The following is a 16,842-nucleotide window of genomic DNA, read 5'->3' on the forward strand; positions in this document are numbered from 1 at the left end:
TCAATGTTCAACCACCATGGAGATCAAGAACAATAAAGGAGGTTCTAAACTGTGTGCAGGAGGCTACTTATAAACCAAGAAGAGCTCAAACAGTACACGAATACGTTGGGAATGTTCTCAGAGAAATACACTTTCTTGCAAAGGTTGTGATCATACAGATTTTGAGGTGAAGCAACTACTTTCTGTGACTGAACACAGCCACAACCCAGATTCTAACAAAGTTAAAATCAGCCGAAGTAAAGAACACCATGAAGACAGCTGCTTTGACCAACAGGGTCAGACGTGCACATATTGTTGCAGATGCCATATGTCAACAACCAGCTGAAGTTCACTGTTGTGCCATTGGTCAACTTGACTCTTTGAAATGTAATGTTCGACATCTACAGAAAGGAGCATTACCAAAGTGATTAATTTCCAAAAGCTGCAATTTGCAGAACTGAAGTATTTTGTAGTAAGACTACCCCATTGTGTTCCTGACTAATCTGGTTGCCCTTCACTGCACCCACTCCAAGAGACTCGCATCTTAAAATGAGGCTTCCAGACTTGTATCTTGAGTATTCCTAACCATATAGTATAAGTAACTCTGCTTTGACACCAATTGTCCTGCTATTGTGCTGCAGTGAAGTTTGAATAAATTATACTAGACTTAAAGATGTTAATTAAGTATCAGTGCTATTAAATCAACATTCTTCATCCTGGTCACAGTAACCCCAAGTTGAATTATGACTTGGGAGGTTAACATTCAACATAGCTGAAGATCGGAGGGATCTAGGAGAAGGTCTTCATATTCACTAATGTGAAGTATTTTCAACAGTGTAGCAAAGATGCTAGGCCAGTGCATATAAAGCTGCCAGTAATATCTATGAATTTTACTAGCAGAAACAGAGAGGCAAAATTATCTCACTATATTGGTTGAGCCACATCTTGAACATGTGTCCTGAGCTTATGTAGATTTAAAGAGGGATTAGATAAACCTCTGGAAGTAGAAGAACTATAAAACTGATAAAGTCACTTTTTTTTATATATATATATGGCAAATGCTATTTGATCTTTATGACTTTGCATGATTCTGCCATTTTAATAAATAATAATATAGATTGAAAGAATTTGGAAGTGCTGTGGCCTCAACTTACCGGAAATTCACTTGAAGTAATGGTTAGTGCAATAGCATCGTTGTTATGCGTAAGTGAATCACCGAAATGGTGAAAATGGCATCATTTTTATTATATCTCATATTGTGAATACCTTCACAACTGCTTGCCTGATATTGTACTACATCGAATAAGCAATGCTTCACCAGTGGAAAAGACTGTAACAACAGTCTTCTCCACTGTGGATACCACCACCCAGACAGCTGTTTGGCCTCTCATCAGTGGGTGGTAGGTAGGTACCCTGGTGTTGCAGTAAGTGACAACCCAGTTATGAGGTATATATATCATGTATTGTGAAGTTATTCACAATATAAGATATAATAAAAACGATGCCATTTTCACCATTTCACTGATTCACTTACATATAACAATAATGCCATTGCACTAATCATTACATTAAGTAATAATAATAATCTCAAAAGTAAAATATAAAACAGCCATTTTTATGAAATCATTACATAGTGCATATTAGCACTTCCAAAGAAGCATAATAAAATCTAAAAGATAAGTAGAATAACTAGAAATGACTTTTGCTCATTAGCCAATGTTACACTTTTCTCCTATGGTAAATATTTTCCTTTTACATAAAGTCACTTTTTGAAGTGAGATAATTGCCTCTCTGTTTCTGCTAGTAAAATTCATAGATATTACTGGCAGCTTTATATGCACTGGCCTAGCATCTTTGCTACACTGTTGAAAATACTTCACATTAGTGAAAAAACAGCTATACAGTATACAGTACTTAAAATTAAAGTGCATATACAGTAAACCCTCGATTTAATGGACTAATATGGGTGAAGTGGTGTCCATTAATGCCAAAAGTCCGTTAAATCGAATGTAACTTGGAGGAGGGGGGGATTTTTTATTGTTCTGTATGTAAAAAAAAGCTTTAATACAATATACAGTACTGTACAATATAAAATTATGCTGTAATTTGGCCTTTGATTTATGTATATCAGAAGCAGTTTGTTTTTTTACACTGTAAATTTCACAAACACGTGCTACTGAGACACCTTGTTCTAATTTCTCAATTAGCTCTAATTTCTGTGCCACATTTAAGTTCACATTCTTCCTTTTAACTCCTCTATCACTTGATGCTATTTTAAATTGTAAGGATTGCAAAATTATTTAATAAATAAAGTCAATTCAGAAATCACAGAAACACTCTGTATACAACCTGACCGCACAATAGGTTGAGGCAGACTGAGACCAAAACAAAGTGAGTCGGTAGACCTGCAGTTTAGTGTCCCAAGCACCATTCAGCTCGCAAGTCACCGCTTGCCCTTATCTGTAATCTGGGAAAACAGCTATTTGAACGTGTTTTCAGAAAGAATAATAAATAATTTCCTGACTAAAATTTCCTGAATTTGATTATAAAAATAAAAGTAGGTAATTATCAAAACAATAATGGAAATAGGTAATTATTATTAATTTTAAATTAATAATAACACAAGTTTTGTATAACCTAAAAAAAATAGTATGGTCGAGATTAATATGTACATTACTGTATTATTATATGTCTGGTCCATTAAATCTGAAATCTGTTATATCGGGGGTCTATTCAATCGAGGATTTACTGTACCTTTATGATATAGGCAGTATTAAACAATTCAGAATCGTTGTTATGTCATTGTTTGGGTGATACCAGTTTTCCATTTTATCATTTATTTGTCTAGCTTCTTTACTTATTTTTGTGTACATGCATTTTGTAGTAAGGATCAGTTGTCTGCACAGTTCTTTCATATAGCTTGTGGTATATGTTGTGTGTGTATACAAATCTTCATTATTCCAACAGTCAACTTGTGACCTTCTCTGAATCTCATTTGCCTATTTCCCCTGCAGTTTCCACCATCTGAAAAACTTGTGGTTTTTCAAAACTTGAAATTGTGGCAAGAGTAGAACAGGAAAAAAAATTTTCTTTTTTTCAGTATTTGGCAAATCAGTATATTCAGCTTTCTATAAATTTTTGTATTCAACTAAGTGCTTATATCAGAACATCCAAAATTGAAAAATAAATTGTACCATTTAATTTAATTATTTATCTGTATTTTGCTTACCCCCATTAATAGATACTTGCATTCTATTTGTACTTGACAAATTGTTTTTCATTATGCAAATTAATTATTTGAAATTAACCAGCAGTGTTGCCTTCCCACCTGATACCCTGTTTTATCATTTGCAGTTACTTATAATTTTATTTTGGTATTACAAACTAGAACATGCTATTCTGGTTTTTAATTTTCAAGGTTTTGTATTTTGTAGAAACAGATGTATTTGTTAACTTAATAAAATATTATCATTCTTCTCTTTCTTGGTGATTCTCTCTCTCTCTCTCTCTCTCTCTCTCTCTCAGGGTAATTCTGACATTTTTTTTTTTTTTTGGCTGGTGCAGCATAAGCCTCGGGCTTCCTTGCACCCTATGGCTAATGATAATAATAATAAATGTGTTTTGTATTATGTCTCTGTATTACAGAGAATGACTTTGTTCTTGTTAAACCCCACAGGTATATTGCTTTGTATTTATCTGTATGTTTTACATAGTGGCAATAAAGGAATTATAATTGCTGATAATTTTAATTTTCTTAGGCATTTGATGTCATTATGATAATGACAGATGTCTGTGGTAGTTTTATTCAGAAAAGAATCATCAGAGAACTATGGCCAGTTATATCTAACTTTCTGAAAATGCAGAGTAAAGTAAGGTATGAAAGAGCTCTGAAGAATATGAATTTAGCTCATGTAGATAACTTGATTATTAGTTTTTTTTATTATTATTATTATTCTTTATTTGTTTATTTATTTATACTGAATTATCAGAGAATTTTCTCTGGTAATTCAGTATAAATTATCAGATTGTAAATTTTGAACTAGTATATGAAAAATAAGATAATTCAATATTTACAGTCCATTACTATAAATTTTATAAGAAATTTGAAAAATATTATTTTTCTTCATAATTTTAATAATTCTTGCGATCAAACTAATAATGTATACTTCAGTTTTGCCACTTTTTAAATAATACTCTCCATTTCACATTAAAAAAAATAGTTTGTCAAATATGAAAACTATTCCTTGATTTCTGAAGTTGCAACTATATTACTATTATAACTATTTTTAAACAAGTTGAAAAAAAAATTTATCATAAACTGTTGCACTTGATTACATATATATCAACTGAGTTGTTGTTGTTATTTGTTTTTAGGATCATTAGCAACTAAAGCCATATTACTCCGGGGATATGCGGTGGTCATTCCCTAACCTTTCCGCATCCTTTGGTGGTCACGGGCTCGAACCCCGGTCTAAACAAGAAGCGTGTGCTACGCACTGCCGTTCCTACTCACCTGGCTATGGAGGCACCATATATATATATATATATATATATATATAAAAAAAACCAAATAAAACTGAACCAAATAAAATAACAATAACAGAAAAATATGGGGGGCAGGGTTAAAGAAGAAAAGGGTAGTATTGAAGCAACATTCCTAAAATAATTTAGCAATTAAGAGAAATTTAGTGGCGCCCCTTCGATGGCACTCGTTTCCGAATTATGTGAAATCTCACTAAGGTGGAAACGTAAACTAACAACATTACATGACCAAATAAACTGAAAATTAATAAAATAAAATAGACTGACCGTTATGCCCCATCTCAACAGAGGACCACAAGGCCAATAATAGTCAGGGAATCACTGCATTTTGAACGCTAAACAAATCCATGCAACGACAGAATGGTACTTTAACCCCCCCCATATTTTTCTGTTATTGTTATTTTATTTGGTTCAGTTCATTTTCACTCTACTGGTTTGTCATGCTACTGGCAATATTTTATTTTAATTTAGCTTATTATACGCAACATGTAGTGGACTGTGCTTTTCTGCTGCCACTGATGTTAGCTTTTCCTATTATTTTTCTTATTTGTTTTAATATATAATGTTTATTTCTCTATTTAATTTTGGATTAATTTGATCATATTTATATGGGGGTAGCATGACGATGTGCTAACACTGCGTTCGTACCGCCATCTATAGCCTAATTTGTCTCTATATATTTTCAGTTAAACTATTGCTTTGTCAGTGGTGTGGTTTTGCCATGCAAGTACTAGGCTTTCTGTTTTATTATTTTTCGCTGCATAAGGACCACCGCTATGCAAATCTATTGCATCAACGGTTTTATCTTAGTATCATTCCGTCGTTGCATGGATTTGTTTAGTGTTCGAAATGCAGTGATTCCCTGACTATTATTGGCCTCGTGGTCCTCTGTGGAGATGGGGCATAACAGTCAGTCTATTTTATTTTATTAATTTTCAGTTTATTTGGTCATGTAATGTTGTTAGTTTACGTTTCCACCTCAGTGAGATTTCACATAATTCAGAAATGGGTGCCATCGAGGGGGCACCGCTAAATTTCTCTTAATTGGTTCAATTTCTAAATTATTTTAGGAATGTTGCTTCAACACTACCCTTTTCTTCTTTAACCCCGCCCCCCATATTTTTCTGTTATTGTTATTTTATTTGGTTCAGTTCATTTTCACTCTACTGGTTTGCCATGCTACTGGCAATATTTTATTTTAATTTAGCTTATTATATGCAACATGTAGTGGACTGCTTTTCTGCTGCTGCCACTGATATTAGCTTTTCCTATTATTTTTCTTATTTATTTTAATATATAATTTTTATTTCTCTATTTAATTTTGGATTAATTTGATCATATATATATATATATATATACACTTATTTATACATTATTACTTTTTAAATTACGGTACTACTTGGGAGCATCAGGTTTATAGTGACCCCAACCAACCTGCTAATTATATATAAATCTAGCCCTGACATACTATGGATAGCCTTATATAAAAATAAATAACATAGATACATATAAAAACAACAAAATTAATGCAAATTTAAAGAAGATTAGCGACTTTTAGAGAATGCTGAAGAAATTGGAGAAAATTAGCAAAAGTTAGTGAAAATTAACATTCTCCCTTGTGGCTATACATCTGCTATTTCCTCAGGGGCTTTATACTAGAGGAATGTATTATACATATCTGTTTCTGTAATCTCTATACCAGTTTTGCTAGGTTAACTTTAGGTAATTACTTGGTGAATAATTTGGAATAATCAGAGTTAATTTTTTTTTTTTTGAATATATGTACTTAATTTTAAATAAACAGGGTGGTTTACGTATATGACAGCAAATACAAAGCCCTACGGGTATGTATCAGATTAAAATATCATTGTACCTCACCTCCATATCCTGTGGTGGTCAGTCTGAAAATGTTCAATTTTCCTGCCTTCTTTAGGTTTTATGTGTTTAGTACTATTTATTGCGCAGACGTACTAGGCTACCACGCCTCATGTGAATACATTGAAACACCAAGGAAACATAAGACATAAATGCATTCCATATGTTGAAAACTATATAGACAATCTACACCTACAAAGTCTGCTAAAATTTAAGAATTGTAACAGTAAATTATTTAAAACGTGTCCATACATGCATAGCCAGCACAGCCATAACACAGAAAATTCACCCACACAAAAGGAGTAATATACCTGATCACATTTAAAGAATGAAGCATACAATATATAGGAGGTGCCTCCATAGCCAGGTGGGAAGGAGCAGCAGTGCGTAGCACACGGTTCTTGATTAGACCGGGGTTCGAGCCCATCACCACCAAATACGGAGGATGCGGAAAGGTCAGGGAATGACCACCGCATATCCCGGAGCAATATGGCCTTAGTTGCTAATGCTCATAAAAACCAAATAACAACAACAATATATAGGACAAACCAGTACTGAACTACACATAAGACTAAATCTGCACCGATCACAAATAAAGAAATACGGGGAAAATCCCCCCCAAAGACAAAAGTATCACAGATATAGACAAATACACCAATGAAATAGAGCTATGACATTTCCAAAAACACAATTTTACCAATATTTCCATAGCCATATTAACCATCATGGAAAACACCAACAAAAGGGAACTACTAGAAGATCTTTTTATTCTTCAATACAAATCCCACTACCCTTACGGGTTCAACAATAGGTTCAATGGTAGGAACTTCACCTCCTCCAATTATAAGCAATGCACATATTCAATTCTTCAATTAACAAAAAACATATACAGTAATGGATTAAGAAATTATAAAATTAAACAAGATTACAATAGGACAAGACCCCAAGATATTAACAATTTCGAAAAGCTCCTCACAGAATGGGATACAGATCACATTTACGTAAAAAACATACACAACACCCTGTTTGCACTAAAACATAGTAAGCTAAAAGCCCTAAACAAGTTATACCACAAGATTTCTATCAAAAATATACATCTTAAACACACATATTTTAATTACACACACTGTGTTTGGAGAACCTCCAAAAACTTACGTTTTTGGAGGTTCTCCCCCCCCCCTTCATTTTTTTGTAATTTTAATCTTTCCATTATCATAAGTTTGCATAGAAACACAGTGATTTCATACATGATCAGGTGTAGTCCCCTGATGAAATGCCTGATATATGTACCAATTTTATTTAGTTTGCATCATTTTTTTTTTTTTTTTTTTCTCCTATTTACCTTCTTACCACCCTCAATTTGATGCTCACTATTATTTAGCATTGATTAATTATAAATTTCTTCTTTATAATTTAAGATATCATTAAAGATATAATTTAAGATATCATTAAATTCAGAATAGGATTAGTATACCCTGAAAATACAACCAAAGAGTATTTCATAAAAAAAATTCTAAATCAGGTCTATGACTATGTTAATCTCAGAAATATCACGCATAAAACTAAAACATTCCTTCCGATAAATAATATCAGTACAGAAATCAGACATAGATATGACAGACCCAGAGGGATGACTATCTATAACTATAAAAACACAATAGCCAATATGGACACTGCAGATCAGTGTCCATATTGGCTATTGTGTTATTGTATTATATAGATCCACATCACAACCACATACTTACTGGCAACCTTAAAATTATTGAAGACAATACCCTACATAGCAAGGGCACATGATGCAAGAAAGTAAGCTTATATAGCATCAGCCAGAAAAAAAAAAAAAAAACCTTATTTCGCCCATCCCCCTCGCTCCAAATGTTTGTCAAGTTCTGCCTTGAATCTGTTTAAGCTATCAACTTCTGTAACAACAGATGGAAGTTTGTTCCAGCAATCAACCACCCGCTGGCTAAAGGCAAACTTCCGCATATCTATCCGACAACCGTCTTTCCTCAATTTGAATTTATGCCCTCTCAGGCGATTATTCTGAGCAAGAGGAAGAATCCATTCAGCATTGAGCATGCTCAAACCATTCAAGGCTTTATACACCTCAATCAGATTACCTTGCAGGTTCCTAGTCTCCAGACACTGTAATTTGCAAAACTTAAGCCTTTCTTCGTAAGAGCAACCCATTGTTCTGTTCACTAATCTTGTTGCCCTTCTCTGTACTCGTTCCAACAGCTCTACATCCTTCTTAAAATGAGGCCTCCAGACCTGTATACAGTACTCAAGGTGTGGCCTGACCATTCCCTTATACACTTCCTTATCCCTGCTATAAAAATTCCTGTATGTCATTGCCAAGACACCATGAGCTACTCTTGTAGACCGTCTGCTCTGCTCAGAAAACTTCATACCTGCCTTCACAATTACCCCCAGGTCCTTTTCATTCTCTACTACTGTCAGTGTGGTACAACAGAGTTGATACGTTACTCTGTGATTACTGCTTCCAATATGTAGTACTTTACAGTTGTCAATGTTAAACTTCATTTGCCACCTCTCAGCTCATCTGCTCAACTTTTCTAGATCCTGTTGCAGCAGTGTACTGTCATCAGTGTCATTAACAACCCTGCCAACCTTCGTATCGTCTACAAACTTGGAAATTAAGCCTGATATACCATCATCAATATCATTTATAAATACAGAAAACAACAATGGACCTAACACTGAACCCTGACAGACTTCACTAATAATATTAGTCCACGAAGAGCAGTGTCCATTGATTACCACCCTCTGTCTTCTCCCACTCAAACATCCCTTTATCCATATCAGCAATTTGCCTCCAATGCCACACTGCTCCAATTTGTGCAACAGTCTTCCATGTGCAACAGTATCAAAGGCCTTTCTAAGATCCAAATATATGATATCAAAGTTATTCTTCGCATCCATTTCCTTTGTGCCTACATCATAGTATCCAATCAAATTTGTTAGACAAGACTTCCCCTTAACAAACCCATTCTGTGTCTGAGCTATAACTGAAGTCTTGTCTAGATGATCCTGCAATGCTTCTTTAACCAGTGCCTCCATTAATTTCCATGGAACAGAAGTTAAACTAACAGGTCTGTAATTACCTGTGTCTCCCTTTGATCCTCCTTTGTGGATTGAGGTCACATTTGCACATCTCCGGTCCATGGGTACCTCCCCTGAGTCCAGGGAAGGTCGCATAATTATGGCTAAGGGTTTGTTTACTTCCTTTGCCACCTCCTTTAATATAACTGGATAGATTCCATCGACCACAGGTATCTTTCTTATGTTTATCTTCATCAATTTCTCCTCCACTTTACTCTCAGTTTTTACAAGATTATCTAGCTTACTGCCAGAGTTGAATACACCTCTGACATTCCCCTCCCTCCTCATGTGTGAATGTAGATGCAAAATATTCATTTAGTTTGTTAGCTACCTGAGCAGGATCATCAACAGTTGAACCATCGATATCAAGTGGACCATTCTGATTCATCCCCTTCCTTCTAGAGTTTACATAAATAAAGAACTCTTTGCTGTTTTTCTTTGCATCCTTTGCCAAAGATTTCTCGTAATCTGCCTTCACCTGCCTAACCTCCTTTGTAACTTGGTTGCAGACCAGCTTATATCTAAAAAGGCTTCTGTGTCACATGCATTGAGGTCAAATTGGCACATCTCCAGTCCATGGGTACTTCCCCTGTGTCCAGGAAGGTCTCAGGATCAGAAAGTGCAGAATCATCTAGACACTTCAGTTATATCTCGGACACAGCATGGTTTTGTTAAGGGGAAGTCTTGCCTGACCAATTTGATTGGATACTATGATGCAGTCACAAAAGAACTGGATGCAGGGAATAACTTTGATATTATATACTTGGATCTTAGAAAGGCTTTTGATACTGTTGCACATGGAAGACTGCTGCACAAATTGGAGCAGTGTGGCATTGGAGGCAAATTGCTGCTATGGATAAAGAGGTGGTTGAGGGGGAGAAGACAGAGAGTGGTAATCAATGGACACTGCTCATCGTGGACTAATGTTATTAGTGGAGTCCCTCAGGGTTCAGTATTGGGTCCATTATTGTTTTCTGTATTTATAAATGATATTGATGATGGTATATCAAGTTTAATGTCCAAGTTTGCAGACGATACGAAGGTTGGCAGGGTTGTCAAGGACACTACTGACACTATGCTACTGCAACAGGATCTGGAAAGGTAGAGCAGATGGGCTGAGAGGTGGCAAATGAAGTTTAACATTGACAAATGTAAAGTACTACATATGGGAAACAGCAACCCCAGAGCAACATATCAACTCTGTGGTACTACAGTGACAGTGGTAGAGAATGAAAGGGACCTGGGAGTGGTTATGCAGGCAGATATGAAGTTTTCTGAGCTGTGCAGACGGGCTGCAAGAGTAGCTCATGGTGTATTGTCGATGATATATAGGAAGTTTTCTAGCAGGGATAAGGAGGTGATTATTCCCTTGTATAAGGCAATGGTCAGGCCACACCTAGAGTACTGTATACAGGTCTGGAGGCCTCATTTCAAGAAGGATGTAGAGCTGTTGGAACGAGTACAGAGAAGGGCAACAAGATTAGTGAATGGAACAAAGGGTTGCTCTTACGAAGAAAGGCTTAAGTTTTGCAAATTACAGTGTCTGGAGACTGGGCACCGACAAGGTGAGATAGAGGTGTATAAAGCCTTGAATGGTTTGAGCATGCTCAATGCTGATGGGATTCTTCCTGTTGCTCAGAATAATCACCTGAGAGGGCATAAATTCAAATTGAGCAAAGAGGGATGTAGGATAGATGTGAGGAAATTTGCCTTTAGCCAGCAGGTGGTTGGTTGGTGGAACAGACTTCCATCCCTTGTCGTGGAAGTTGATAGCCTAAATAAGTTTAAGGCTCAGCTGGACAGGTATTTCGAACGAACAGAGGGGTGAAGTGGAAGTGGTTATTTTTTATTTATTTATTTATTTATTTTTATTTGTTATTTTTTGGGCTGATGCTGCATAAGCTTGCTTTCTTGCATCAAATGCCTCTACTAATGCTAATGTCAAAATGATGTTGATACAAAATAATATTTATCCTGAAGACTACTGCAAATTTGCATATGCTTGGTAAAAAATTGATCTATACTCCAGTAAACTAAAAATATTTTTTAAATTTTAATTTTATTTTTAAAAATTTGACCATTATTTTTTGAACAATCTTATATGGATCCTCCCTTTGAATCCCTATCTAAGGTTATGAGGTATCTTCTCTTCCACTAAAAAAAAAATAATAATAATAATAAATGCGCTCAGCTCTGGGTGACTTTTCCTTCTTTATTTTTAATTATTTTAATTAATTATTTTATTTTTTTTAATGATTTATTCTGACAACATGTCTTCTCACACTCATGGTGTTGCTGCGGTGGTTTGATGTGTTTTGGGGTCAGGTTGTGGCTTTCGATTCCGTTCCACGTCAAATTTGGTCATATCTCTGTGAGTGAGGGAATTCATTAATTTGTTTTTTTTTTTTTTTTGTTTTTTTTTTTTTCATCTTATTTTATTCATTACATTTGGAGAGAATTGACTGGAAGCATTCCATGTCAATGCTTCCAGTCAATTCAAAAGAATTGAGGTAATCTCTTATGTTTTTTAATATATTGAAAAATCACGGAAGTTATTGAGCCTTGCAGCTCTGAAATTTTTGCTATTTTTTTTTTAATGAAAGAAAAATATTGAGTTGTGGAGGAATAGGTGGCCACCTTAAAACTTTGTCAATATTTATGTATATAGTTTCCAATTAATTGAACAGAAATCAAATAGAAGTATCCATGCTAATAAAATCATTTCCTGCCCCCACCCCAGTAAAGGGAAAAGCAGGCGATCCTCTTACATGTTTACAACAAGCTACAAATTTCAGCTGGCTATTTTATTAGGCTTAGGACCATTGTCACATAAGGTAAGTCTGCCTTTCTTTGTTGTTTTAAACAAGCTATTTTGTGATGCTACCAGTAATATAAAAATGTGACTGGAACTTATTTTCAATATTTTCGTACAGGTAACCCTCATATAAAACTGTAATTTGGTTCCTACAAAATCTCGTGTAATGCAAAACCGTGTTATACAGGACTAAGAACCAGTACAAAAAGGGGGGGCCATGTTCCAAAAGCTAATAAAAATACACTATTTTTTTTTTAACTATCAGAAACTTAATTTTTATAGTAGTAATAACTTAATATTTTAACTTTAATTTTATAATAGTAGTAACTTAAATAGTAATAACTGAACAAACGTCTTACCTTACAAACTGTGATACTTATGTGAGATAATATACGTTCATTTAATTTTCTTCCTCTCCATTGCTGTTAAGCATGATCTCTTCTGCAGCATCTAGATTTCATGTACCTTCTGCTCTCTTTAACACGTTGACTGGTACAGCTTATTTGGGTGAATGCATCTCCTACGCCAATCTGAGTTAACCATGTCAAATTATTCAAAATCCTAATTCTCTGCAGGCAAGTATGTCAAATAATGATAATAATTTGTGGAATGAAATTATAATATATATTCATCATCAAAACTCCTGAAAAAAACTTATTGTTGTAAAAAAAAAGCTTCTCAAATTATCTCATAGATGGCGTGTGTAATTGATGGCGGCAGCCAACTGCAAGTTAACTCGAGATGTATTGTTACCTGTAAAATTCACCATATATGAGTCAGTGCTGTGCATAAATCCATAGTAGTGACATAGACTTTGCCATGTATATACGCTGTATTTATAAGGTATAAGGTATGTTAGTGTCTAACGGCTCCTGGGATTTCTCCCATCTCCGCGGGTGTACATTGTATCAGGGCCAGAGATTTGAAGTGTGTGGGGGTCATGTGCTGTATATTGTGTTGTGCCCTTTGTTCCTCCGGTCTATTAGCCGACGAGCCCCTAGTGGGACCCGACGTTACCACACCATGCCACGGGGAGGCTGACCGGGTGTACCACTGTAGCTAGAGTACTCTGGCGGGTCCTGCCACCTACTTTCCTGGGATTTCAGTGGCTAGGACCAGATTTGAGAATGAGATGATCGCTGTTTCTTGAGCAACGGTTGTAATTTTAACAGAGCGTAGGGTTGTTCGCTGATAACTTGTTCTAGGGCCAAATAGGTCGGGCAGTAATTTTGATGTTTTTAGATTTAGACCTGTGGGGGCATGAGTGTGTGTGTATATAAAAATATATACACACACACACCCACACACAAATATATATATATATATAAACTAAAAAAAAAAAAAAAAAAAAAAAAAACGTTTTGCAAGAGAAAAGTAAGGGAGGAAGGCAAAAAGACTGGAGGGTAGGAAACAGAAGAAAGGGGCCAATAGGGAAGATGGCCCCTGATGACAGTGTGGCATGCCCAACGCCTCACCAGAGAGAAGAGTGGGGTGGCGGGTGAACGAAAACCACCTCCCCACAAAAAAAAAAAAAAATAAAAAAATAATAATGATAATAATAAATAAAAAAAAAAAATAATAATAATAAATAAAAAAAAAAAAAAAAAATCATTCTGTAAGAGAAAAATAGGGGGGGGGAAGTAAAAGAACGGATGGCAGGAAACAGAAGAAAGCCGGAAAAAAAAAAAAAAAAAAAAATGAGAGATATACCCCGCAAGTTCAGGGTAGGTACAGCAAGCACGGCCAGTCAGTTGGAGCCGACAACTTGCTGGAAATCCAGCAGTGTGAGTGCTGCTATGGTGGATGGGTCATGTTCAGTAAGGTCTAGTTCAGGTGCCATCATTGGGACTCCATTTGGTGAGTCTTTGTCGCATCCAGACTGAAGGCTGGTCCAGTAGTCCATCAGAACGAACAGTGGGGGTGGTCAAAACCAGGAGTCCAAGATTAATGGTTAAGTCCAGAGATCGATGCTAGGCCTCTTCTTGATGAGATGTGTCACGTCTGGTCGAGAGAAGTTTGTCCAGGAATCAATGATGAGGAATTTGTCAAAGTATGTGTGGACCCTGTCTTTGATTGCACTGCTGGTCAAGTCTTGTGCAAGTTGGTCCAAGGCATTAGCATTCATGGCTCAATGATGAATAGCAACAATTGGCAGTCATGGTTGTTATGACCTAATGATTCGGATACTAAGGTGGTGGTAGTGCTTTCTGCCTGGTAAATAAGTCCATTGCAAATTGAGTCAGAGCTCGGTAAGTTTCTTCATTCTGTAGGGTGAGGTGTTCTTGATTTTGGTAGTTGAAGCGCAGTTTTGTTATTAGGATCCTCCTAAAGTCCTCGTAGATTTCACAGCTGTGGTCAAGGTGCTCCCACGTCTGATCCTCTCCACAGTGGCAGCGGGGTGAGTCTGAAATTCTGAAGTCATGTAGTTTTTTCTGGAAGGAGCCATGCCCAGTGAGGAGGTAGGTAGCATAGAGTCCTGGTGAAAACCAGACAGGTGTGAAGGGGTAGAAGGCCCTGGGAGGAATCTTTTGGTGACAGCGCCTTTAGTTGATGTCTGCCATCTTTCTTGCCAGGTGTCTGTTAGGTGTTCATTAAGTCTCTTCTTTTCAGCGTTTCTATTATTTGCTGGGTCAGTGGTGAAACCTGCACAAGTAACTGCTCTTCCTTTGGCTATTTGGTAGAGCAACCCATGACGAACAATCTCCAGGTCCAGTGGAAGAGATCCAGTGAGGACCTGTAGCGCATGGGTGCTGACAGTGCGACAAGCACGCGAGGACAGAAGGAGAAGAGAGCGCTGGATAGTTCCTAGGCGCGATCTGTTTACTACGGTATTGGCCTTCTTGTACCAGACTCCAGAAGCATAGGTGATAACCGGGATGAAAACTGCCTTATAGAAGAGTGACAGCGTTCTCTTCTTTAAGCCCCAGTCCTTCCGGGCAACTCTTGAGACTTGGGCAGCATACTTCCTGATCTTAATCCTGAGTTGGTCTAGATGAGGAGTGAAGGAAAGGTTTTTGTCTAAGATCAAACCTAGATATTTAAGCTCTGTTTTTAGTTTTACTGTAACACCATTGACCTTGATTTGGGGTGGTCTTCTCAAATCAAGGGTGCCTTTTAGTAGGATCGAATTGGTTTTCTCTGGGGAGATCTTTAGGTTGTTATGCTCTGCCCAAGCTTGAAGGGTGGAGATGGCCTGGTTGGCAGTTGCTTCTAGCTGGGTTCTGTTATTGGCAGAAAAGAGCATGACCAGGTCATCTGCATAGGCCTGGGTTTGTACATTGTTGAGTTTGGTGTTCAGGAAATCATCCAGCACCAGATTCCAGAGGAGAGGCCCCAGGACAGATCCCTGAGGGCATCCCCTGAAGACTGGTCTGGAGACACTGCAGTGGGGAGCAGACACGACAACTCGCCGGTCCTGGAGATAGGTCTTGATGCATCTATATAAGTTTTCTGGGACATGCGCTCTTCGGAGTCTGCCCAGGACACTGGGCCACCAGAGGGAATCGAAGGCACCAGCAAAGTCAAAGGAGATTAGTAGAAAGTATTTGGAGTTGCAGTTGGTAGCAGCTTCAATGATTGTTTCCAGTGCATCAATCGTGGAGCGTCCTTTCCGGAAACCGTACTGCTTAGGTGAGGAGAGACCAGCGTCATTGTAGTGGGCTTCTATTCTATGGGAGATCATCCTTTCGAGAAGTTTGCTGAAGACTGGCAGCAGTGCAATGGGCCGGTAAGATTGTGGCAGATCATGTGGTTTGGTTGCATTCTTCAATATAAGTCTAAGGATTGCAGTCCTCCATTGTGTGGGGAAGAATCCTTGGTGGAGACAGTGGTTTAACAGGTTGAGTATTGTAGTGGGAATAAGTTCAATGGCCTTCTGGACGATTTCTGGATCGAGCATGTCTCTGCCCGGAGCCTTCTTGTTTCTGATTCTAGATGCAGCTAAGTTGAGCTCGGTTGTGGTGAAGGGTTCTTCAATTGCAGTTGTGTGATATGTTTCATTTTCCATGCAGAGCTGTAGCAGCAGGCTGCTGAAATGTAGCGTCTAAAATATTATTGATAGTATCTTGCCACGATCTGGTATACAGTCCGTTCGGTAATTTTGTGGTTGATACGACCTCGCCTCTGGGTACGCTGTATTTAGTAATTTGTTATGTGTTTCTAAAAAAAAAACAAAAGAACCTAAAACATCAATAAGAAGAGATCACTGACTGAAGAAGAGCTTGAGCTGTATGCTAATATGAGTGACTCAGAATTTGAAGAGGTTTTTGACAAGTCATATGGTTCTGTTTCCGACAGTGACAGTTATGAACCTTCTAACGATTCAAGTGAGGATAGTGAAGGCGAAGCCAGCTCCCAACCTGAAGATAATCCTAATTCTCTGCAGGTAGAATCAGATCAATACATCAAATGATAATAATTTGTGGAATCCACAATTTATTTTTGAAGAGAACGTTGGTTTAAAAATGGACACAACAGAACTTGGTGTACAAAAATTGGTAGAGCTATAT

At 36.9% G+C, this 16,842-nt stretch overlaps 1 protein-coding gene across 2 annotated transcripts in view; it reads left to right on the plus strand.

Moving 5' to 3' along the window:
- The window catches only part of Tti1 (Telo2 interacting protein 1), a 600,292-nt gene that overhangs the window by 534,588 nt on the left and 48,862 nt on the right, over nt 1–16,842 (plus strand). The window contains exons 20-21 of one of the 2 annotated variants that reach the window (XM_090382195.1): nt 3,738–3,853; nt 12,260–12,353. In XM_090382195.1, the coding sequence (XP_090238321.1) occupies nt 3,738–3,853; nt 12,260–12,353 (210 nt within the window). The remainder of the gene's footprint in view (nt 1–3,737; nt 3,854–12,259; nt 12,354–16,842) is intronic. The other variant, XR_016547507.1, reaches the window with a different exon arrangement.

Source organism: Mastigoproctus giganteus, chromosome 10, assembly GCF_048544385.1.
Source record: "Mastigoproctus giganteus isolate SK-2022 chromosome 10, ASM4854438v1, whole genome shotgun sequence".
In the NCBI taxonomy this organism is placed as follows: domain Eukaryota; kingdom Metazoa; phylum Arthropoda; class Arachnida; order Uropygi; family Thelyphonidae; genus Mastigoproctus; species Mastigoproctus giganteus.